The 26,709-nt window shown below is 39.2% G+C and overlaps 1 protein-coding gene across 1 annotated transcript; it reads left to right on the forward strand.

Moving 5' to 3' along the window:
- The first annotated feature begins 1,515 nt into the window (after positions 1-1,515).
- LOC139444314 (uncharacterized) lies at positions 1,516-24,765 on the forward strand. Its single transcript, XM_071225249.1, has 12 exons — positions 1,516-1,614; positions 2,188-2,224; positions 2,908-3,051; positions 3,670-3,912; positions 7,021-7,164; positions 8,222-8,464; positions 14,584-14,727; positions 15,304-15,452; positions 22,049-22,079; positions 22,614-22,757; positions 23,394-23,636; positions 24,427-24,765. The coding sequence occupies exons 1-12, from the start codon at positions 1,612-1,614 to the stop codon at positions 24,453-24,455; spliced, it is 1,554 nt and encodes a 517-aa protein (XP_071081350.1). The 5' UTR covers positions 1,516-1,611; the 3' UTR covers positions 24,456-24,765.
- Positions 24,766-26,709: the final 1,944 nt, after the last annotated feature.

The following is a 26,709-nucleotide window of genomic DNA, read 5'->3' on the forward strand; positions in this document are numbered from 1 at the left end:
ATAACTATTGCTGATAATCTCTGGAGTAGGACACAACTTATCATCATTTAAAGGTGCCATATTGCCAGTTCAAATAACCGATGAATGAATGTTTAAAATCTGTCACATCAATGTCTGTGACAGGAAAGCCTTAGCGGGACAGTAAGCTTAAGTTCTGATCGTTCTACAGCTACATCAAGTCATCATATTTCAAAGAATGGGTTATCAGTTTCAGTTCAATATCAAGATAAAACACCAAAAAGAAGATATGTTACTAAAATATCTCAATTTCATAACATTTGAGGAAAATTGCCGTAACAAATATTTCCCCGTTGTAACCGCTGTGAACACATGTCGCAAGCCTGGGATATATTGATTCATCACACGAAGCAACAGATGTGAGGATAAAGGAGTCTTGTATAAATATATTTGCAAAGCAAGATGTTTTGTTTGAAAATACACCACATTATTGAACTCATTAAATGTCCAATCAATCTTCAAAGATAGGTTCTTAAACAAATACTATCGAATACTACAGCAGACAGGCACAAATATATATAATTTGCAAAGCAAGAAGTTTTGTTTGGAAATACACCATGCCATTGCACACATGAAATTTCCAATCAGTCTTCAAAGATTGGTTCATAAACGAATACTATCGAATACTAAAGCAGACAGGCACAAATGTATATAATTTGCAAAGCAAGAAGTTTTGTTTGAAAATACACCATGCCATTGCATTAATGACATTTCCAATCAGTCTTCAAACTGTTGGTTAATATATTTTCGCTCAAATTCCCCGATTCTCGGGAAACTTATCAAAATCTAGAATTATATAATATACGATACGAGTGCATTTATAGGAATACGGAAGACAATCGTCAACAGGGCGTATCATTCTCATATCAATACTTCCTAATATCGTCTTGTGGAAAGGTTTGAGTATATTTAAGAAAAAAGGTTATCACTTTTTCCACTTTACCAGAATACAACTATGTATTTTGGGACCCTAATGCATGTGTTCTATCATCGTAATAAAATGTATAGGTTATTGTTAAAGCCATTTCGAGTTTTTTCGTGTACATAAATGTAAATTATTATAGCCGAAATCTTGTTTACTCAACAAAAAATCTGAAACGTTATTGGGCTCTGTGTCCTGAACATGTCCCGGGGCGTCGGCGCTCATCAAGTCAAGCATACGAAAAAGGAATTCTCCCCCACCTACCTGGTGCAACTATTAGAACACTTCACTACGTGACATATCAACAGTGACAAGGAACATATTCTCACAATTCAACAATAGTTGTATGATTCATGCTTTGGTGCTTTCAATTCTTTTTCTATAATAACCAGTGAGTTGTTTGGTTATAGAATTTCAATGTTGAATGCCGATACAATCTTCACATGCATGAATTTAAAGAGTGACAAAGACGCTTCAAACTGCAAATTGACCGCATTGAAATAACCTTTATGACTGCACGAGTACACCTTGAATAGTGAAAGTCTATTTTCTATTCAAAGGTTCAATACAAGTTTTAATTTGTTAAACGTAGTGAGAGCACGTTGAAACACACTGTCATTTTTGTTGTGTTCCTTCAGGCTTCAGCTGTGCAACTACCGACTGGAAACAACATGGTAAGTATCATAGAGTTACTTAATATACTTATCAATATCATTTACCGTATATTTATCGATTTCAATCTTACATTGAGTAAGAGGACTGTTCTCACATGTTCTCCTCAAGTGGCCAGCTGACGTATTTGAGAGATATTTTGACAGCCTATAACACTGAACAGATGGTGTATATCATTAAAATCGATAGAACATGCAGAATTATCAATACATTATAAACTGCCGTGCAAAGGAAAGTATATGTCTATGTTTGATGGTGGCTAAAAATGAAACAAACAAGAAATGGTTGCTAGTATTCGATGGTGATGTATTTGATACGTGAATCATAGTTGTGCTTTGAACCTCAAGTTTGTGGTGTTTCGGTGACTGTTTTCAGCTGTTTTGATCAGTTTTGTAATGTTTTTGTCAAATCCAATTTTCATGTGATCATTTTCTTTCGCCCGTCAGTGTGTATTCAGGTATGCCATGTCGCAGATTTTCGTGGTGAAGACATATGCTACTTCGTAGTTATGGGATATTGACCATAGTTCATGTGTATCGATGACATACTCTATGAATATTCATATTCGTTTTCAGCAGTCAGCAGACCAACTTACAGAAGAACAGATTGCAGGTAAAGGGTTATTAGTATGAGTGAGTAAGTGAGTGAGTGAGTGAACAGTTTGAACAGTATGCTAGTTATATCACGGCGTACTAGCTTGATGTGGGAGGGAAAACCCGAAATGATAGAGGCATAACCATTTTGGTGAAAGGGACGCATATGAGCTTGTTCTGAACTGTAATGGACAAATGTGGGTTTCGCATCCTTCCTCATTTAGCAAACCTAAGGACCCAACTCTTCACAGCAAAGTGCGGCGCCCTAGACGACTTGACAGACATTTAGATTAAATGTATTAAGAGAACATTATATGTAATTAGATCATGACAGCTAAAATGATTCATAATTTTTTAAAGAAATAAATAAATGGACGTAATCTCTCTTAAAAGGGAACCTGTGGTTTATTTTGAAATTTGGACCTAACATCAGCATTGTGATGCATAAAGCATTTCGTGAATGGCTTAAACTGACTGTTTTATTATTCATATTTATATAGTGTTTAAAATATTGTATATTTGATTGTATATTGATGTGATTTAGTTAAAAGCGTTGATAATATGCGATGCATTTTTACATACGATTTTGTTCTCGTGAAATTCGTTTTAGAAGTTGGTTCATATGAATTTACTTTTAAATAAACGTCAGAAATGTTAAAACTGTTCATGCATGTCTCCATATATCTTTTGGACAAATGGCAGAATTCAAAGAGGCCTTCAGTCTTTTCGACAAGGATGGCGATGGAAGTATTACAACCTCGGAGCTTGGAACCGTAATGAGGTCACTCGGACAGAACCCGACTGAAGCAGAGTTACAAGATATGATCGCCGAAGTGGATGCTGACTGTAAGTAGATGACAGGACATCTACATCACACACAAACATTATCCCTTTAATGTATATGGGGAGGAGGGGTAGCGTAGTGGTTCGCTCGTCATGCCGAAGGCGCGGGTTCGATTCCAACATGGGTACAATGTGTGAAGCCCATTTCTTGCTGAAATATTGCTAAAAGCTAGTTAAACCAAACTCACACACCTTTTAATATAATCGTCGGTAACTGAATGTCTTGTTAATTTTTGTAGGTTCAAGTTATTTCGCAGAGAATTTGGCGTGTCGAGATACAAAGAGTGACATTAATACATACATATACATGAAGACCATCGATCTGTGGCACTATGGTACAAATAAAAGAGACAAACTCATTTCTATGTCTGCTAAAAGGAGGGTCCATTGTACGATACCGGCTATGTCAGGAGCATGTGTGTATGTATCACTATCAAATAGGTCTGATGCCAGGTGTACCAAAGAAATGCTATGACAAAGGTCATAGTCGATAAACGGCGGTGGTTATAAATAGGGAACAATATTAATTAAAGCTTGCATATTGTAATCTTCCATAGGGTATCAGCAAACAATATAACTTGTTCTGAAAACAAGATTAATACCTTACTCATCATACTTTAGGCAATGGAACAATTGACTTTCCTGAATTCCTTGCCATGATGTCCAAGAAGATGAATGAAAGTGATGGGGACCAGGAAATTAGAGAGGCATTCCGAGTGTTCGACAAGGACGGCAACGGTTTCATCAGTGCAGCTGAGTTGAGGCATGTCATGACAAACTTGGGCGAGAAGTTGACAGATGAGGAAGTAGATGAAATGATTAGGGAGGCAGATGTTGATGGTGATGGACAAGTAAACTATGAAGGTAATTTGACCCATAGCTGCCCTTCAAATATAAAAAACCAATGTCCATTGAAGCATAACAGTATGGAATTGTATTATGGTATATGCTTGGTATTATATTAGGTAATATATACTACAAAACAAGATAAAGAACAACAACTGAAGCTGGTGTGTTGCAATAACCTCCAGCCATGACAGATTAACTGTAATCCTATGAAAAAATCCGGTATTCTTTTACTTATTTTGAGTAGTATAGTTATTATGTGCTGGTATTGAGCGTTCTTGTTTATAGCAAAGAACTGATAATTTCGGTATGCATAATTAAAAATCATGAAAAGATGTTATTTCGATTGATTTCTACACAACTGTGTACTCTGTATGTAATATATTTCAGAATTTGTCAAGATGATGATGACGAGGTGAATCAGTGATTTTCTACATGCAAAGGAACATGTCGGCGGGACACACTGGGATGACTTTTTGTTGCTGTTGCTGATATTAAGATTCCATTTGTTGCTGTTGTCGGTGTGCTAGATTTTATTTGTTACTGTTGCAAATGATTCAGATTCAGTGTTTATTCGCGTGCAACCAAGAAGATGCGACTTTCAGCTTGGGAGAAATTATATATACAAAATATATTGCATATTGCATATATACAAAAGTCGAGCAAAATAAACATTAACTATCCGGGAAAAATCATTGCCAAAAAAACTACTCTAGATGTACATTGCAAAGCCGTCGTCACATATAGTCGCGCCAATAGCTTGTCCATATTTAAAATAACGTGCTGTGTTGGATAGTGTTTTTCAGATTAAATCCTGTATGCAAATGGATGACTTTGTTGATTACTTAAACTGTTTAAACCAACAGATGTGCAGGATGGTTAACGTGAGCTACGTATAAATCGCATTGCCGTATTGACACTATAGCCGTAACAGTAGGATCAAGAATAGTGAGTGATTATGGTTTTACGCCACTTTTACCAGCACATATCACGGCTTGGGACACCAGTAATGGGCTTCACACATAGTACACCTGTGAGAATCGAACCGGGTCTTCGGCGTGTGAACGCTTTAGCCACAAGGCTACCCACCGCCCCTTGAAGAATAGTGAACGGAAAGGTAAACCTGGGAAGGCACTGAAATAATGGAGAATGATGAGGACATATCATTAGTACCGTATTTCCTATCCAATATGTAAATAATATTGGACCTAGCATTTCTATAACCAGGTGAAGAAGATAATTCCAAAATCAGTATTTAGAATCTAGTATTGATGAAGACGGGGCTGAAATAATGATTTTAACGTTGTGTATGCCACCACTGACATGTTTCGGAACAGATGCGGATACCTTTATCAAGAAAGTGACACTCTCGATCAATCGATATTTGAATTACGACTATGACCTTCACAAATATCATCAAATATGCGAAACTTTTGCGCAAAACTGACTATACTCCGTACATGCAAGTTATCCGTATCGTATGTCTTGTGACTTCTAGTGCATAGGCGGCTCGGTTGGCCCAGTCGTCTGACGCGTCGCGATTCGCTGTACGGAGTTGCGTCCCTTGGGCACGCCAGATACCTATGATTATGGGTTCGAATCCCGGTTTGCCTCAATTATGTTTCTAGGTTTGTCAGCACCATACCCGTGCTCGTGGGTTTCACCGAAGTGGTAAACGTCTGAGACCTGCATCACTTAAGGCTTTCCTCCCACATTAAGCTGACACGCCGCGATATAACTGGAATACTGTTAAAAGCGGCGTTAAACCCAACTCACTCACTCACTCACTCTAGTTCATAAGACCTTCTGTTTAACAGTTATTTATGAAAAAACAAGTACTTTCATTATAACCTAGGTGTAGTTTACTAAAGTACTTCATTACTCTGCATTGAACATTATCTCCGTGACAAGTACATGTGTTACCCTAAGGGTTTCCTGAAATTATCATTTTTTTTATCAAATTTCAGAAACAAGTAATCCTAGAATAAGAATCCCGTTAACTAGACATAGACACGGATCAGACCCTTATATTCAATTTCAGAACAACAAACAACAGGTTGTGATCATAGTACTTCATCACTGGCGAATAACTGACAAAATTCTACACTTTAGTTTGAGAAAAAAGTGGAACGGGTTTGTATTCATTTAATTTAAGAACTCAAATAAATATTATTCCTTATATTGTATACCAAAACGAATGAAGTCAAACAGATCAATGTCTCTTTTCAGTGTTGTTGGCAACTTCAACACAAATAGGCTGTTTATCTAAGCGAGGGGCGCTCCAGTTGCCAACAGCATACGCGTCCATTGTAACACGAACTAAGAAGAGAATGGCTTTACGAATAGCTTTTCTCGGTTCCTCAATGCACACTTCCCCTTTAACACTTGCTTGAATATCAAGGTACCCGTAGTTGTCGGCGTATTTGAACATAATCGCTCAGGTCAGTCCGAGGGGAAGGTAAAGCAGCGGGAAGATCAAGGTTTCTTTATTTGAAATGGTACGTATCTGGTTAAAATACTATAATTATAAAATTATTATGAAGTATTTTTTTTTTTTCAAATGTTTTCATTTCACTTTTCTCTCAATTATGCAACAGTGAACTAACATTCACGTGGACATGTTGAGACATTTTGAATGCAATGATTTATTAAGTTTGTGACTATAAACGCGAACATAAAGTTCACATGAAGTGATTGCACGGTACACAGTCTAGAAATCCCATTATGGTGTACTTTCAATAAGTATGAATTTCGCTTCGGTTATTTTAGGAGGTTTCTATCACTTTAGTTGTCTGAGTCAATTCTGTATACATATCAATTGTACAATATATTCCATGATTAGCAGAATAGTTTCTAGATGAGGAGGTATCAGTGTTTTACTCGGTGTTGTTGATTACTTATGTGTATATTTGTTTGCAATTCAGGCTGAGCAACAAACACAGTTAACAGAGGAACAATGTGCAGGTAGGTTGTCAAGGCCTCCCTCTTCACAGAATAAAAATCCCTGAAATTGAAATTTGCAGTCGGAGACATTCAAAACCTGCACTGTGAAAAGGAAATGCTCAACAGACTTTGTCTTTCAATACACCGATTTGCCTTTCTTATTTTGTGTTAAAATGATTGCAGAATTCAAAGAGGCATTTAGTCTTTTCGACAAAGACGGCGATGGAACCATAACAACCAAGGAGTTGGGAACCGTCATGAGGTCACTAGGTCAGAACCCAACAGAGGCAGAGTTGCAAGACATGATCAACGAAGTAGATGCTGATGGTAAGTCTGTTCATCTTGATAGCGCTTGTTGTACAACAAAAAGGAATTTGAATTTATAATGCATATGAATATTAACATTGCATCACGAACTAAGGCATGATCAATACTCTGGTTAACAAATCAGTGTGTTAAAGAATGCTTTCTCGGCCCACAGAAGAGGATGAAACCCAAGTCATCTGTTTGCCACCAGAAGATTGTATTCCCGTGATCATTAATGGTTGTAGCAAAAGTGATGATTACTTTAATAACTAAACAACAACAAAAACGACAATATTAATAATAATAATACAGTATCTTCAGCGACATGATGGTGTAGCTCGTTCATTTTATTGCCGGCTTCGCCATGCTTGTGGTTTTGACACAGAGGTCCATCCATGGTTCGACCCAGAATATGTAGAGGGCGTCATGAAAAATGGTAAATGCAAAATCTTTTGGAATAGACTCGTATACGTATCCAGGCCAACAAACCTGATCTTGTCCTTTTTATAAATCCAATGAAATCAAAAATGTTATTGAATTTTCTGTCGATTTTGACACTAATGTGATTGACAAGATTCAGGAAAAACCTGGTAAATATTCAGACCTCGCTTTCGAAATGCCACGCTTGCATTCCAAGTACCAAGTTACCCAACTTCCCATTGTTCTTTGTGCCTTAGGTTTGCTACCTCCCAATCTGTTGACTGACATTGGGAGAGTTACCGGGGTTGCTACCAGGAATACAGCCCTTCTGGCAATATTGGTAATGCAGAAGCCTTGCAGTGTTGGGAAGTCATCACATTCTCTGAAAAGCTATGGCTGGGTTTGACTAGGCAGTGCTTCCTGGGAGAAGTCCCATTCGTTGTCTGTGCTGCGTGTATAGAGGGAGCAAGGACCCTGAGCTGATGATGAGTCTCACCAGCATACTGTGCCGGGATCACCCAAACCCTCTTTGCTGGATTTATTTGAATCTGTAAATAATAATAATCATCATCATAATCATAATTGATGAAAAGATGAAAATAATTTCCTGTGTAATATAGAACTGTGATTGGTCTGATTTTCTTTGCTTTGTTCCTAGGCAACGGTACCATAGATTTCCCAGAGTTCCTCACCATGATGTCCAGGAAGATGGGCAACAACGACTCAGACGAGGAACTGAGGGAAGCGTTCCGGGTGTTCGACAAGGACGGCAACGGTTTCATCAGTGCAGCTGAGTTGAGGCATGTCATGACAAACTTAGGCGAGAAGTTGACAGATGAGGAAGTAGATGAAATGATCAAGGAGGCAGATATTGACGGTGATGGACAAGTAAACTATGAAGGTATGTTTTTACATTTAGGAATAGACCATAAGTAGAAGCGAAACAAAATCTCATCATCATAAGAAATCTCTACTGGAAGCAGAATCCATTGTACCACTCCGAATATATCATGTGTTTATGAATCACTATGAAATAGTGAGGGAACAGTGTGTTAAAATTTTGAAAATACAGCAACTGTTGCTGTTGACATCACATGACTATTGTTTAAAGCATTAAATAATAATAACACGCACAGTGTGACGGCGACGGTGACGAAATGATTCTCTGGAATATCGTGTGTAATATAATATTAACCTTATGAACATTCTCAATTTCAGAATTCGTTAAGATGATGTCCGCTGGCAAGTGATGAGCCATTAAGTACCTATACAGTGATGATATCAGGGATGACATTCTGTTAACTGAGCAACGTAGTAATGTCATGGTGAACCTGAGCAGATGCACATAGATCATGAACATTGTGACACAAATGGTGCCTTGTATGAAGACCTGGGATCTACCTCACCAGATTGCTTACCCAGTATTAACTAATGTACTCATGATGGAATAAAACGATTTTTTGTATGTCCCTGGTTTATTATTGATTCTACCATTCACGTGCTTCGTATGAGGAATATTACGAGTAATACAGTACTCCAAGTCCACTACGGGGGTGTTCATTCTTGAATGACCAGCAGTTTTACAGAATGCTGCAATATGTACAAGATTCAAAGCTGTAACAACTCGGATATTAAATGTTCTGTTTCCTTGACCTTCGGAGACAGTTTCGGGGACCAACTCTAACGTGACCTTCACCTTCAATCACGACGTTTACCGTCGTTTGGAGTGGACAGGCTCACCTCTTTCGAAAATTCATCTTTTCATCACTGTATCAAATAGCCAATTTCACTTCCATGTTGTTTCAACGTATCATACATATAAATATATAAATAAACACAAGGTATTATCACGTTTACGCCAGATCGCATCACGTTTACACCAATTGTGTCACTACTATGAAGGTTGAGTAGCTTAGTGGTTAGTTCGATCGTTAAGCCGAAGCCCCGAGTTCAGTTCCCTGAATTCCCGTTGTGACATAGCTGGAATATTGTTGAAAGAGGCATAAAACCATACTCACATTCTCATTGATTAAGGGGCGGTCGGGTAGCCTAGTGGTTAAAGCGTTCGCTCGTCACGCCGAAGACCCGGGTTCGATTCCCGACATGGGTACACTGTGTGAAGCCCATTTCTGGTGTCCCCCGCCGTGATATTGCTGGAATATTGCTAAAAGAGGCGTAAAACCATACTCACTCACTCATTTATTAAAGGACATCATTCAAGTAGACCGAGTGTGTTATCCCTGCAAACACTAGGTGTCGAAGTTTTGAATGTGTTGTTCAGTTGTGTCTTACTATGCTGCAACCACCATAAGACTGAAGTACATGTGGTAGGTAGCATGTCGAGGAATACGTGCATCAACAGGCGAGACTGGTGAATATGCTAATTGACATGATCGTCATATTAAACAGTGAAACATGGGTAATGTCTTCCGGAACCCCAAACATAATCACAAAGAGTATACATTTGATTCATTGGAATAAAGCCACAAATCTTTCCATATCTTGTACAATTCCGACAATATCATGCGCATGTGTGAGCATATCCTGAGCGTATCCTGCCCCACCGGTGGCACCCATCACAAACACATGCAAAGGCAAGTCATTTGTTCACCTGAAAAAAGCATGGGAACATATGGTACAAGTCAAAATCGGAAATTGAATCGGACATCATTTTTGTCGATGATGCGTCAAATTTGGAAATGTCCTCCACATGTCTACCATAAAACATTTTGAAAGTTTTACTGAGGCCTTGATTCATTGGAATCCACACCAAGATAACTACAGTAAACTACGTTTATAACGAACACGCTTATAACGAACTGACCGATATAACGAACTTAATTTTTAGTCCCGTCCATTTGTTGTATATATGCTGTGTATATGCTTAAAACGAACTACGGTTATTACGAACTAAAATTAGTGATTCCTTTGTGTTCGTTATAACCGTTACGGTAGTTTGCTGTTTGTGTATGACTCCACTACTGCTCAGTTATGCATTACGACAGCTAATTAGGAATTCTCCCATGCACACATGTTCCTCTCTTCTCAGGGAGCACGGGTGGCCCAGTCGTCTAAGGCGCCGCCATTCGCTTTGCAGAGTTGCGTCCCCTGGACACGCCAGAAACCTATGATTGTGGGTTCGAATCCCGGTTCGCCCCGATTATGTTTCTAGGTTTGTCAGCACCATACCCGTGCTCGTGGGTTTCACCGAAGTGGTAACCGTCTGAGACCTGCATCACTTCGGGCTTTCCTCCCACATTAAGCTGACACGCCGTGATATAACTGAAATACTGTTAAAAGCGGCGTTAAACCCAACTCACTCACTCACTCACTCCTCTCTTCTCACAATTCACAACTTAAGAGCATTTCACATATTGTTGTCTCAGTAAACTTCAGATGACATTTGCTTTCATGTTTTGACAAAGTTCCCAGACCCTTTGAAGACAGATATGAAACTATATCTACAGTCATCACGTTGAGAAACAAATGTCCCATAGATCACGGAATGAAATTCCTGAACTGAACATTGAAGGACACAAAGGAAATGTAATGAGCTACAGGTCATAATATAGAAGTGAGATCTTTAACGTGGAGACCGCCTCCGTGGTCTAATGGTAGAGCGTCCACCTGGAAAGCGGAAGGTTCGGGGTTCGATCCCTGGCCGCGTCATACCATAAATACGTTAAAAGATGGTAGTTACTCTGTTTAGCATTAATGTCGGCACTAAGGGGCTGAAACAAGGACAGGTCGGCTCGGAGTCAGTATACTGTGTCTTAGTGGGGTATTCATGTTAAACTGCGGCATGGTATCTCAGTGTCTAGCACTATAAATCGGCATCAGTCCGGACTAATACAAGCAGCCACACACACACACATACACGTGCATGTACGTCGCTATGTAAGTGCAATAATCTTGGACTCGACGTTTTTAAATCCCTCACCTCAACCCCTCAAATCAACATCCTCAGTAAAAAAATACCCATAAATCTCCTTGTTTGGAATTTTAGAATCTGAGTGGGGTATTCATGTTAACCTGCGGCATGGTATCTCAGTGTGCTAGCACTATAAATCGGCATTAGTGTAGACGTGTACAAGCAGCCACACACACACTCACACACACGCGCGCGTGCAAGCACGTCGCTATATAAATGAAATAATCTTGGACGCGACGTTAAACCCAAATTTCATTTCATCTCACCTTTAACGTAGACCATAGAGTTACTATCAGAAAGGCAATATGAGTTACCTGTTAAAGGAGCATAGTCTCGGACAAATTGGCAGCCCTAGCAACTTTGATTCAGTTCATTCAAAATTCTGCTGACCAACCCCTATTTTAAAAAATCTAGTTACCTTTATGTATAACATACAATGTATTTCATTGATTTGAGCCTAAAGCTAGACTGGAATTGTTGAACACAGTGCCTCATTAATGCTGCCAAATGAAACTATTGGTAAAGCTTTCATTTAACAACAAGTTGTTTTCAGTAGTGTGTCAATATTACCGACAGTACAATAAAAACATGTACAGCACATACACTTTATATGCAGCAAAGTCTCACTGTCCCATATGTCCACTGCTGCATAGCTACCGCCTGTGTTCGAATTGGTATCCTATGCCAAAGACTGTCTTTGTGAAGATGTCAACTGCCTATCAATACGACAAGTGTGTTTATTGAAACTTATAGAAGCCTTTCAATAGTTAAAAGAGTTCATAGAGAGAGGTTTGTACCAGGGCAACAATAAATGAGTCGACACAAATAGACAATCGTCCGTCACTCTCATGTAGCCTACTGAAAGTGACGATAGATACATGTGAACTGAAGACCTCTGGTCGAACATCATGGTGAGTTTGTTTGTATTTCTTTGATTTATGTACCCCTGGATATTTCGGATAATACCTGTAACCCAATATGTTTTGCTTGTCGAAAGAAGGCGGCTGAAATGGACCGTGTGGTCAAATTCGGTGACTTGGTTGCAACAAGACAATGCTAGACGATCATAATATCAACCACTGACTTGTATGGCCAAATCGATATCGATTATAAGTCGCCGTGATAGAGGTGTAATAAACAATTACATTTCTTTGAAAGAATGATCAGCAATCAGCATTTGGTAAATTTTGCTGTTCCTACCTCACTGTATCTATCGACGAGTGAGTGAGTATGGTTTTGCCCGCTTTTAGCAATATACCAACAATATCACGGCTTGGGACACCAAAACCTGGCTCCACACATTGTTCCCACGTCGAGAATCGAACCCGGGTTTTCGGCGTGACAAGTGAACACTTTAACCACTAGGCTACTCGTAGCTATGTTTGCGTTTTTGGTGATGTGTAGCCTCAGAAATAACAAATAATATATATATATATATATATATATATATATATATATATATATATATATATATATATATATATATATATATATATATATATATATATATATATATATATATATATTGTGTGGAGTAGGCGACTTATATGTGTACCAATTGTCATTATTATTGTAAAAAAATGTGCTTTGAGATTTAACATTTCAGAAGACATATGATATGAAATAGGCTCACTTCAGACGACGCTGATACTGATAACCATGGTTCTTACTATCTTTTAGTAATGCTTTACTACATTGTGTTAGTGAAACTAGATTTGACATGAGAGTAAATTGCACACAACCTTATGTGTGGGTATAACCATGAACGTGGACAATATTATGCGCATCCTCAATATTAGGTTGGGGGGTGACAGTCGTCTAAAGCGCCGCGATTCGCTTTGCAGAGCTGCGTCCCTTGGGCACACCAGAAACCTATGATTGTGGGTTCGAATCCCGGTTCGCCCCAATTATGATTCTAGGTTTGTCAGCACCATACCCGTGCTCGTGGGTTTCACCGAAGTGGTAAACGTCTGAGACCTGTATGACTTCGGGCTTTCCTCCCACATTAAGCTGACACGCCGCAATATAACTGGAATAATTTTAAAAACGGCTTTAAACCCAACTCACTCACTCACACTCACCTCCAATTTGGTGTGTTTTTACATTTATTTTACAATATTTTTCAGGCCGAGCATTTAACAGAGGAGCAAATTGCAGGTATATGTTAACATATTTTATTACACACGTGACATCTATTTAGTAAAGTGACTGATGAGGTCTTCCAGAATCAGACGAGTATAACTTCACAGCATTTTCAATGCAGTACCTACCTCATATTCTGTATGTGTTACAACACACTACGGTACAACCACACCCCTAACCCCACACACAGACACACACACCGGTAAACAACACACACATACACAACACACAGTTACACAAACACAACACACATACACAAATACAAGACACACACAAACACAACATAACACACAAACACAAACAAGGCACACAGATACACACAAACACACAAACTAAACACATCACACAGGCACAAACACAACACACACACACACACACACACACACACACACACACACACACACACACACACACACACACACACACACACTCACACACACACACACACACACACACACACACACACACTCACACACACACACACACACACACCGGACTCACATACACATCATTAAAGATTCTGCCTACAGGGTGATATCTCGATTGTACTGTCCCTCTATATTTTTGCTATGTTGTATCGACAATAGGCGATATAAGAGGACGTTATTTGGTTTTAACACCTAAAAAATTCCAACTATATTTCATTTATTTCAAGATATGTCAGCTTAAGGTTACAGGAAAGCCTAGTTGTTCATTAAACGGGTATGGTGCCGACAAACTAACAATTATAATCAGGGCCAATCTGGAATTCGAACCCACAATCACAGGATTCTGGACTGCGCAAGGGACGCAACTCTTCACAGCGGATTGCGGCGTCTTAGACGAATGAGCTTGTGTCCCTTTAACACTACGACTATAGCATATCGATGTAAATATTTGGGGGTTATGTTCATAATGAAATGACGTCTTTGTGAAACGGGTCACTAAAAAACACATGCATATTCCAGAGTTCCAAGAGGCCTTTGGACTGTTTGATAAAGATGGCGATGGTAGCATCACCACAATTGAGCTTGGGATAGTGATGAGGTCACTCGGGCAGAACCCCACGGAGGCAGAGCTACAGGACATGATTAACGAGGTGGACGCTGATGGTGAGTCCACCGTCACAGACGTTGACGTCATTGTACAACGGCACCAACTACATGACAGCTTATAACGCCATAACTATTAAATGTGTTATAGAATGTTAAGCATCAGTTTAAGAAGAATTCAAGATTATCTTTCTTGTCTTTTTGGCTTGAGGTTAAGGATAGCGTTTGTACTCGGAGTGTCTGATATGGACACTATACCTTAAGCAAAGGAAGAAGATATTTTACTCCGATAATAAAAACACGATTTTTTTTAAAAAGATAGAAAATCATATTTTTTCCCTTATCAAAAGCAAGTGAGTGTACGAAATGCCATTTTACATATACTTAAGTCCGTCCATGCCTTTGTTGCACATATGTGAATATGCATAATATGAATGCAGCATTTGAGATTGTTTATATATTCATCCACCACATACAGGTAGTCCTATTGCAATATGATTATGCGTGAATAAACATACTTCATCACATGGGCGAGTTTAGTCCAAAGGATTTGAAATGAAACTCTGCATGTATATCAAGAGGGGTTTGTGAGCAGTCGAGGCTTCCCCTGAAGACTTTGTGTTGGCATTCCTGCAGGTAACGGCAACATCGACTTCCCGGAATTCCTGACGATGATGCAGAAAAAGTTGAGTTCCAGATCGGATTCGGAGGAGGAGGTGAGGGAGGCGTTCAAGGTGTTCGACAAGGACTGTAACGGATTCATCTCCGCCTCCGACCTCAAACAGGTGATGAACAACCTCGGAGAGAAGCTGACTGATGAAGACATCAATGAAATGATCAAAGAAGCCGACCACGATGGTGATGGGCAGGTTAATTATGAAGGTAGGTTGTGGAACACGGTTAGTTCTTTTCAATTCACAAACACAATCAGAAAAGTGTGTTAAAGCTAAAGAGACAACCTTCGGGTCCTATATACCACAATGTAGCAGTTAATTTAAGACTCACGTGAAACTGAAGTATTGAAAAAAAGACAACATCGCAATTTTGATTGTAGCGGAATATTCGGCTTATGAACACCAAACTTAATTTCAAACTTTGTTTAAATGAGCTGTGCCCGTGTCACTTGCAACAAATCACTCACAGCTAAGATGGTTCTCTTGAATGATGTCTTTTCTTGTACTTGTGAATGTGCCTCAGCGCCAGCGACAATTGTGTTTGCGCTTCGTCAGGATGGAGTTGAGTGTAAATGTGGTTTCAATACAGTCGACGATTCGGTATAGCCGACTTCGTTATATGTAGTCATCTTGTGACACTTTTCAACTCATATTGCTTTCAGAGTTTGTGATGACAATGCTGATCAAGTAAGAACAAGACTGCATGGAGCGGTGGTGGTACGATGGTATGGATATTCTGAATAGGCAACAGAGGCGGTATTGGGAAGTGTCCTTGCATGATCCAATCTTGCATGAAGTGAATGACGTTACTGTTACTGACACTAATGGTACACTCATGCTGTGGACGATTACTGCACATCTCCTTGTGTATTGATGTCTATCGGTGATGATATACTTTGGCACGGTTGTATTTTTCTGTCATCAAATAAATGAGGTCATGTGACGTTTTAGTTATAAACATATGTTCGATATCAGGAGGCAGTGAATGCATTGCATTAAGTTCAGGTGATTTGAGTTGAAGTCTTTTCAGCTATTTCTGTTTTCTCTCTGTTATTTCTGTTTTATATGCCAACTTAATGTGGGAGGAAATCCTAAAGTGATATAGTTCTTCGACGTTTATCTAGAAACAAACCCTGAAAAAATCATAATCAGGAGGGATCTGAGATTCCAATTATTGATCACATAATCCTGGCACGCAAAAGGGACGCAACTCTGAACATCAGGTAAAACATAAAAACTTGGGTTGAATGTTGTTTCATTGTTGTGCGACATCGAATTTCATTTTCATGTTTTGACGGCGGTGATTGATTTATTCTGGGCCATACAAACCAGTGATCATAAGAGTGAACATCGACCACGAATCGAGTTTACGAATACTCTGGTTCTGTTATACTTAGGTTACCGTTGTATTCGACTCTAGGTCTACAAGCAAGGGGAAGTGGAGATATATTCTCCAATGGAAATGAAACAAATAACCAATGTCTGTTTTTTCTTCTTTAATCAGTTGATGTATACCCATGTTCGTATTCATTGTCACCCCAAGATATAAGCGTTTCACTATAGGGGTGACAATAAATTTGAGCATGGGTATATTTATTAGAGATTATAGATACTCGGAAATACCTTAACATTTCCAAATTGTAAGAGATATTATTTTCTGGGAATATTGTTATGATAATAATGAAAGAATTGGGAACACATTTCAACCAGTAGTTGAGTATGACAGTAGATGTTATGACCGCGAACGATCTTGACCACTAAGTGTTTCAATAGCGAGACACAGGGACTAAACAGGGCTATGGTCCTGTGCAGACTTCCTCGTAAATAAAGCGACAAAACACTTTAAATATCCAATAGAAATCTCTGCATAAAGCAGAGTCGAGTGTACGATTGCGACTATATCATGATCATGTGTTTTTATGTAACTATCAAATAGTGATGATACCAGGTGTTCGCGAAAATATGAGCGTATACTGCCCCACCGGTAGGACTATCACAAACACATGCAAAGGCACGTCAACTGTTCACCTGAAACATATGTAAAAATTCACTGTAGTTCAAGTCATGATGGTGCGCCAGATTAGTCCCACAGCGCTCGATGTGGGATGTAATATCGGCAACTATATCATAAACCATCACTTTGTGCGATAAAGATTCGTTTATTTATAGAATGTCGTATAATATACTGCTCAACTTTTGACAGGGATATTCTGAGTCAAGGTAGGGACTGAATGTGACTGGAAGTGGTTGTCATACAAATAGCATTTTCAATATTGCCTCGACACAGTCTCATATTCACCATCATTACAAATAATAAGTACTTTACAAAACATTCCCTGAAGCGGCTGTTTTACGTTTTGTAAGAGTATGAAATATTTACGTATCCCTATCAAAATTTGGGTAGTATAGATGCAATGGTGCTAACTGTTGCTCTAGGAATCACCCCTTCTGATGTAAGGTTTATTCATGAAAGTTCAGACCGAGGGTTATTTACCTACGCCTACATGTACATAATAAATCACTGCAGATTCTCATCACACACCATAAAAGGAGTACAACACGGAACACTGACCATGAAAAAGTAAAATGTCTAGTCGGCAAAATAGATAAAACATATATAAGAACAATACTTGACAAAAGGGTGTCAGTTGCACATCGTGGTGTGTGGTTTAAATTTAAATTTAAAAACACGCAAAAACCGTCATGAGTAATATGGGGACACGAGTGAAGACCATATCAAAGCGCGTTCATTCCTCAACGGATATTTACCTGGCTCGTGTTTTATCACGTTACCTGTGTTCAATAAACCAGCCCCTCCCATGCCATTTACCCATACAGCACAGTAAACCCTTCTGCCTAAATGCGGGTCACTGTTGTCGCATTGCGGCAGCCACTGCGACAGAACAGGTAGTGAAAATAACCCACAGGTAGGACGGTATGTGTCGCAGTACGGGCCATTGACGCAGATGGGCCACTGGTTGACGGGGTTACCACGCGACAGGGGCGGGGCAGTGGGGAATGAAGTAGACTCACTCGATATGCCCTATGCTTGGTTATTAGCCTTAAGTTGTTATTTGACAGTCGGGGTGGTCTACTTTGGGCAATGTCGATGATTTGATACTTTAGGTTAAGTCCAATCACTTGAAGCTATTTTAACTCAAGTAAACACTGTTTAATCATGACTGTATAGTTATACATCCTGTGTTCTGCATCTCGTTTGTTAAATGCCGGGCAAAAGATACACCCATGTTTGATGGCGGCTTAAAATAAACAAACAAGAAATAGTTTTTCGATGGTGATGTAGTTGATACGGATATCATAGTTGTGTTTTGGGCCTAAAGTTTGCCGTGTTTCGGATACTGTTTTCAGCCTTGTAACGCTTTGATAACGTTCGTACTTTTGGGGTCAAGTCCTATTTTAAAGTGTATACTTCCTTTGCCTGGCAGGTTTTATTCAACGGAGGAATTCTTACAGCTCACCGATGGGTGTTTGATTTGGTTGAAATGATATATATGTCAAAAACATAATTACGATCAACACCTGCAAATTTACAAATACAATTAAACATCTCCATTTCGGACCCCTTTAATCCGGAAACTACACAATCAAGACGACTGCTGCTTGGAACATCTTCATAATTACGAAGGGATATTACTCGATGAGGTCATTAATTCGTAAATCCAGATATTTGTTAACTCGAAAAACATCTTTATCAACGGTCGTGTCGGACACATGAGTAACTGTACTTAAGTATCTATCGTCCTGTAGTTATTGCAATATATATAAATTAAATACATTGTCAAACTTTTATAACTTTTCAACTTGCAACAATGCCTTCTTTGGACAAGTGACTGCATATCATATACCTTCAGCATAATATCATCTATTTCATCCACATTCAAATCATTGTTTAGATACCCTATTTAAATCTATACCAGTGTGTACGTCAGGTCCAGACTTCATAATTCACCAACCGCCGTCTTATAGGTTAAATAAACATAGCGCGGCGTTAAACAATGCACAAGCTATATCGGTGATGTTGTAAACATCGTTTCGTATGAGTAAGGACACACATACTACACTTATATGACACTGCTGTATCCAATAAAAAGGTTTGCAATTAAATACAAACAGTTTACTATTATAGAAATGGTTTTGTTCCCAATTCAATGGTTTATATCGAAGCATATTTAAGTTGAACGTAATGAAACAGTCTACGTCATACTACGAGAGTGGCTGCCTAGTTACAGAGCTTAAACATACATGCATTTATTTAGTGCAATATAATGATTATTTATATGCCATTGGTACATTATAATGCCTGTATAAATATCCCATTTTGTCTCAGGTTGTACGTTACTCATTAACAAATTCATTCCATTGAGGAAAGGCTTGTATAGCGTGTACATATTCCCACAGTTGTCTCGTGTAATGGATTACTGCTTTCACTGGCGCGGGTCAAGGCCAACGCGACCATGGCTTGATCAGGAGAGTTGTTTCTTCAAATGACTAATGCAGATTTCAATTACGATTGTCCAACTTAACTACACTACGTTAAAAGTAGGGTATTCAATTGTCATCTACCCTGTTTCGTTTACCACACTTTATTTATAGTGAACTGTAATTACCTTACAGTAGAATGTATATGACGAGTGTAACTGTTGGGCAGGATACGCTCACCTTTTGGAATCATCACTATAGGATGGCGAATCATAAATAAAAGCCACAAAAATATTTCCATAATTATAAGAAATCCCAGAATCCATTGTATGTGAATCACTATCAAATAGTGATGATACCAGGTGTTCGCAAAAGCGTGGATGGATTCTGCTGGTGGCACCATCACAAACACATGCAAAGGCAAGTCAATGCTTATGATGTAGCTGGAATCGTACATTGGACTCGGCTTTAGCAGAAATTTATGTTATTATGGAAATTGTTTTGTCGCTTTTATATCCTAAATATTTATATAGTCCATATGTATATGGGTTCGAATAACAAAATGTATATCTCCTCACACACCAGATACATGCAACATATACACTTTGGATTGAGAGTGATCCATTCATATGGTTTTCACCGCTAATTTGCCTGTAAGGTCCAATGGAATGTTTCGTCGGATATTCGAGACTGGGTATTCTCTGGCGTTGACGTTTTACGTTTCACTGGTGAATCGCCACATGCCAGCTATCTGCAACATATTTCAAAAGACAGGCATATTCAAGAGAAATTTAATAGATATTCCATTTGGAATGCATATTCGCCACATGCTAGAGGTCTACAACATATTCATTTTAGACAAATAATCCGACGATTATTTCGTGTCTATTTCAGTAATAATCGTTATAAATCAATACCACTGTTAAGCTTATATTTACCTAGTAATATATGATATATAACGCCTATTGAAGATCCATATTCAAAAGGACTGTTAATTGTTCATATTCAATTAAAAGATTTAATGTCGCTAAACAACACGTTAATTTCTCACGACTGAAGGATCATTTGATATTCTCGGGTTCCACAGTCCAAGTCTTAGCCCTACAAACATGAACACAGCGCTTCTATATTGACGAACTGCCAACTTGAGACACTATGATCATTTATTACGAGTAGTTGATACGCCATAATTCCGATATGACACATGTCGGAGACACGATATGATCCATTACATATCAATAATCAAAAATACACTCGTGAGAACCATACATATCCACCGCAATCTGAACCTTGACATTTGCACAGAAACTTTACAATACGGGTTAACAGGCAACAATGAAAGAAAGGGTTACACTGAAAGCAAAAAGAAGGCGACTTTCTCATGCTGTGTTTCGGCACTAAACAGGAGCAATTGTGGGGGGTCGAGAGGTGAATTCTTTCTATTGAATTCCAAGTTGCTGCTAGTATTACAGCGTGCGTTTGGTATTACAATGCTCGACATAAACAGTTTGCATGACCTAGCAGCAATGTTCTGTCGGCTAACCTGCAACTAGACGGTGTTCACAATATTTACATGCTGGTCTGATTGATAACATATATTAAACATGGTAAGTTAATGTCATATCATATTTTCTTTGCGGAATTATTACTTGTATAAGATTACTATGCACTTAATTGCATGAGAATGTACGCAGGGGAAGCCATTCGTGTATACCATTGTACATTATTGACGATAGAACATTTGATTTTAATGTTGGTAGATTTTAATAAATACAGTTGTGTACCATAAAAAAGGATGAAGATATTAAATGTTTTGAATTCCATATAGTATTCAGTTGTTATTGTTCTATAATAAGATATTTGATATCACCACTGATCAAAGGGGAGGTAATTCAGATTTACTCTAATGCTATTCCGGCATAATATAGTAATCAGACACATGATTTTATGAGCTGAGTATGTTTGACTGCGTTAGTTATCGACATTGTCTCTGTGCTTCAATTGCCTTTGTACAAATGCCAGCAAGTCTTGTCCGTGCTCAAGTGGTCATGGTGCAAATATTTGTTAGTTTGCCTTGACAAAACCGTCTAAGTTTGCCTCACAAGGCTGCTTGTTTAAACAACCGCTGTGCAGTTGGTTAGCAAATATGCAGGCACGCAATGATAACTTTTCATTTCTCGGATAACCACTTTTCATTGGAAATTTACATTTCTGTGACAAGGCCAAATCATAATAATAATTATATTTCTTTCTTTTATTCTTTTCAGGTTGAGAATCTTACCGATGAGCAGATTTCAGGTTAGTAAATATATCCATCGTATGATAAGTCTTTGACGAACAACTGAGTCATCAATGAGTTTCAGTTATCCATTCAAATAATTTTCACCGCTATTTTGTGTTTTACGCCCAAAGGAATTTGTTTCATAGGACAATCGAGACTGGTTATTCTCAGAAGTTCAAGTGAGTTTGAACAATTCCTACCAGTACAGTGAGACTATTTTTCATCGGTATCTACCTGTGTTATGGGGCGGTCGGGTAGCCTAGGGGTTAAAGCGTTCGCTCGTCACGCCGAAGACTCGGGTTCGATTCCCGACATGAGTACAATGTGTGAAGCCCATTTCTGGTGTCCCCCGCCGTGATATTGCTGGAATATTGCTAAAAGCGGCGTAAAACCAAACTCACTCGCTCTCTCACTACCTGTGTTATTTGAACTCTTATCAACATGTTTAGTAGATGGTTGAGTTATTATTCCAGACGGATGGAAATATATTGCAAAGGATGAGATGGGAAGGTCTACAGTAAACAATACAACATATGTACATTGTTTTGCAGAGTTCAAGCAGTGTTTTGCTTATATGGACAAAGATGGGGACGGTATGATCACCTGTAAGGAGCTGGGAACCGTCATGAGGTCACTAGGTCAGAACCCAACAGAGGCAGAGTTGCAAGACATGATCAACGAAGTAGATGCTGATGGTGAGTGGTTTACACTTACCGTTTAATGCTTCCTTCCTTTGTTTGTTATTTAACGTCGCACTCAGCAATATTCCAGCTATATGGTGGCGGTCTGTAAATAATGAAATATGGACCAGACAATCATCTAGTGATTGTTATCATGAGCATCGATCCACGCAATTGGACGATGACATGCATCAACCAAGTCAGCTAGCCTGACCACCCGATCCCGTTAGACAAGCATGGGTTGCTGATGACCAAATCTAACCCGGAGTCTTCACGGGAACCTTTTTATGTGTGAGTGGCAGATGCTACCGGTAAAGCAGGACATGATTACCCATTTCGCGAACACCTTGTGTCATCACCTTGTGTCATCACTTTTTTTATGATTCAATTCATGTAATTTTCACCACTATTTTGCCTTCTGTGCCCAGTGGAATCCGTTGGCGTTCTTTATTTGTGATGAAATTTAATTTTTTTTTTTTTAAAAACCCGTGTGATTATAATCGGTTTAACTGATAGATAAGACGTCAATATAACTGACGGTTGAATTGGAAAAGAGTCAGAGACCATAAACACACCAACTAAACACATAACATGAGTGTTCAGGTCCCGTCTTTGATTTCGGCTCTAGGGCACGCTTTATTTCGTTGCTAGGAAACGGAACGATTGATTTTGATGAGTTTCTGACGATGATGTGTCGACGTATAAACACTTATGACGAAGAGAGCGAGTTGAGAGAGGCGTTTGACGTATTTGACCAAGATGGCGACGGCCGGATATCCGTAGAAGAACTGCGTGTGACCCTGAGAGAGCTTGGCAAGGTCATAGAAGACGACGATGTTCAAGCCATGATAACACACGCAGATATTGACGGGGACGGGAAGGTCAATTTTATAGGTAAGAAATAATCATTTTAATGATATTTATGTGAAGGTATAACATTTTTTGTACATATATTTCATTTCGAAATGTCATTTTAGAAAACCAAAGAAAACACTAGTCGTAATTTGAGTGAGTGAATATTGTTTTACGCCGCTCTTAGTAATAGTCGGTTGTCACTCATTAAAGCCATGTGGGGAATCATACCTGGGTCTTCTGTGTGACGAGCGAACACTTCGACCACTACGATATCCCGAGTCTACGTGTGTTTTGGTACTGTTGTAATATCGTTATATCCAACATTTATTTAGAGCATCCACCCGGAGAGCGGAAGGTCCGAGGTTCGATCCCCGGCTGCGTCATACCAAAAGACGTTAAAAGATGGTACTTGTTGTTACCCTGTCTGGCGCTCGGCATTAAGGGGCTAAAACAAGGACTGGTCGGCTCGGAGTCGGTATACTGTGTCAGAGTGGGGTATTCATTTGAAAACGGCGGCATGATATATCAGTGAGCTAGCACTATGAAATCGGCATTGGTCCGGACTAGTACAAACAGCAACACACACACACACACACACACACACACACACACACACACACACACACACACACACACACACACATACGTGCATGTACGTCGCTATATAAGTGCAATAACCATGGACTCGACGTTTTTAAATCCCTCACCTCATCCCGTCAAAACAACATCCTCAGTAAAACAATACCCACAAATCCCCTTGTTTGGAATTTTAGAAAATTATGAGTATTTTTATGCAAAAACATATAACAACGTTTTCTTTGTCTTTCAGAGTTCGTAAAAATGATGAAAAACGAATGAAGTGATAAACTCCCAAAGGCATGGATAGGAATCACGTTGGCTCTTAGTGAAATTGAACGCTATACACAGGAGAAATCGAATTTTACAGAACACCATTTCACGAGGACGTTTAGCTCATGGTGGAGAGCCGTCATCTAGAGCTGCTAGTTTTGCTATGCAACACAGTCTTTGGTGAAATTAGTTCAGGGAAAAAAACTGTATGTAATCAAGATGTGACATTGATCTCCGATAAATCGATAACTGTAATGTTACATACGGAGTACGTGTCCTGGATGCGGAAGCTGAATACTCGCAGAAAATAAACGCGCATGTTTATTGTGTATACTTTTCTCGATAGATATCTTTTAGTTTGTTTAGTTTTTACCCTTGTTTCAATAAACGTTGTTTGATAACATTTTTAAATATTTGGTTGTGTCTTGAAAATACTTATAGACAAATACGGAGATAACGTGTCATTAAATGGTGGCTTCTTAGTATTTATGGGCTGACGATCGTCTTCATCATACTCATCATCATGTCATGTCAGTTCGGAAAATCCGAAAACCTCCATACAGCGAACCCTTGTTAGTCCGAACTTAAGTACAGAAATGCCTTATGTAAAGGCGATATCACCCCGAATAATTATTAATCCGTTACTTTAGTCTAACTCATTGGGTATTTGCTTGGTATTGCTGGGTGTGGCGTTAGGCAACAAACAAGTACTGTCCTTTTTTGCAATCTGTCAGATACCATGCTTAGCATGGTAGATACCATAGTGGTACCATGCTTACCCTTTTCGCGAATTACTCAGCGTTGATTTTCAGTTACCCACTCATATAATGTTCATCAGTATTTTGCCTTTTCACGCCCAGTGGAATCTGTTTCGGCAAATAATCCCGACTGATTATTATTGAATTTTCCGGATTAACAGGGTTTCACTGTACATGAGATGTGAGATGAGCAATTACTTTCTTGGACCTGAGTATCCGTCATACTCTATGCACATGTCATACTCTATGCATTTGTCATACTCTATGCACCTGTCATACCTTATGCACCTGTCATACCTTATGCACCTGTCATACTCTATGCACCTGTCATACCTTATGCACCTGTCATACTCTATGCACCTGTCATACTCTATGCACCTGTCATATTCCATGCACCTGTCATACCTTATGCACCTGTCATACTCTATGCACCTGTCATACTCATAGAACCTGTCATACTCTATGTACCTGTCATACTCTATGCACCTGTCATACCTTATGCACCTGTCATACTCTATGCACCTTTCATACTCTATGCACCTGTCATACCTTATGCACCTTTCATACCTTATGCACCTGTCATACTCTATGCACCTTTCATACTCTATGCACCTGTCATACCTTATGCACCTGTCATACTCTATGCACCTGTCATACCTTATGCACCTGTCATACCTTATGCACCTGTCATACTCTATGCACCTGTCATACTCTATGCACCTTTCATACTCTATGCACCTGTCATACCTTATGCACCTGTCATACCTTATGCACCTGTCATACCTTATGCACCTGTCATACTCTATGCACCTGTCATACCTTATGCACCTTTCATACTCTATGCACCTGTCATACTCTATGTACCTGTCATACCTTATGCACCTTTCATACTCTATGCACCTGTCATACTCTATGCACCTGTCATACCTTATGCACCTGTCGTACTCTATGCACCTGTCATACTCTATGCACCTGTCATATTCTATGCACCTGTCATACCTTATGCACCTGTCGTACTCTATGCACCTGTCATACTCTATGCACCTGTCATACCTTATGCACCTGTCATACCTTATGCACCTGTCGCACTCTATGCACCTGTCATACTCATAGCACCTGTCATACCTTATGCACCTGTCGTACTCTATGCACCTGTCATACTCATAGCACCTGTCATACCTTATGCACCTGTCGTACTCTATGCACCTGTCATACTCTATGCACCTGTCATACTCTATGCACCTTTCATACTCTATGCACCTGTCATACTCTATGCACCTGTCGTACTCTATGCACCTGTCATACTCTATGCACCTGTCATACTCTATGCACCTGTCATACTCTATGCACCTGTCATACTCTATGCACCTGTCGTACTCTATGCACCTGTCATACTCTATGCACCTGTCATACTCTATGCACCTGTCATACTCTATGCACCTGTCATACTCATAGCCTTTGGTTAAAATGGTGTCTGTGCTGCTAATTGTCACTGTTTATAGCAT

Source organism: Haliotis cracherodii, unplaced genomic scaffold (genome assembly GCF_022045235.1).
Source record: "Haliotis cracherodii isolate W230 unplaced genomic scaffold, xgHalCrac1.p SCAF_5, whole genome shotgun sequence".
Taxonomy (NCBI): domain Eukaryota; kingdom Metazoa; phylum Mollusca; class Gastropoda; order Lepetellida; family Haliotidae; genus Haliotis; species Haliotis cracherodii.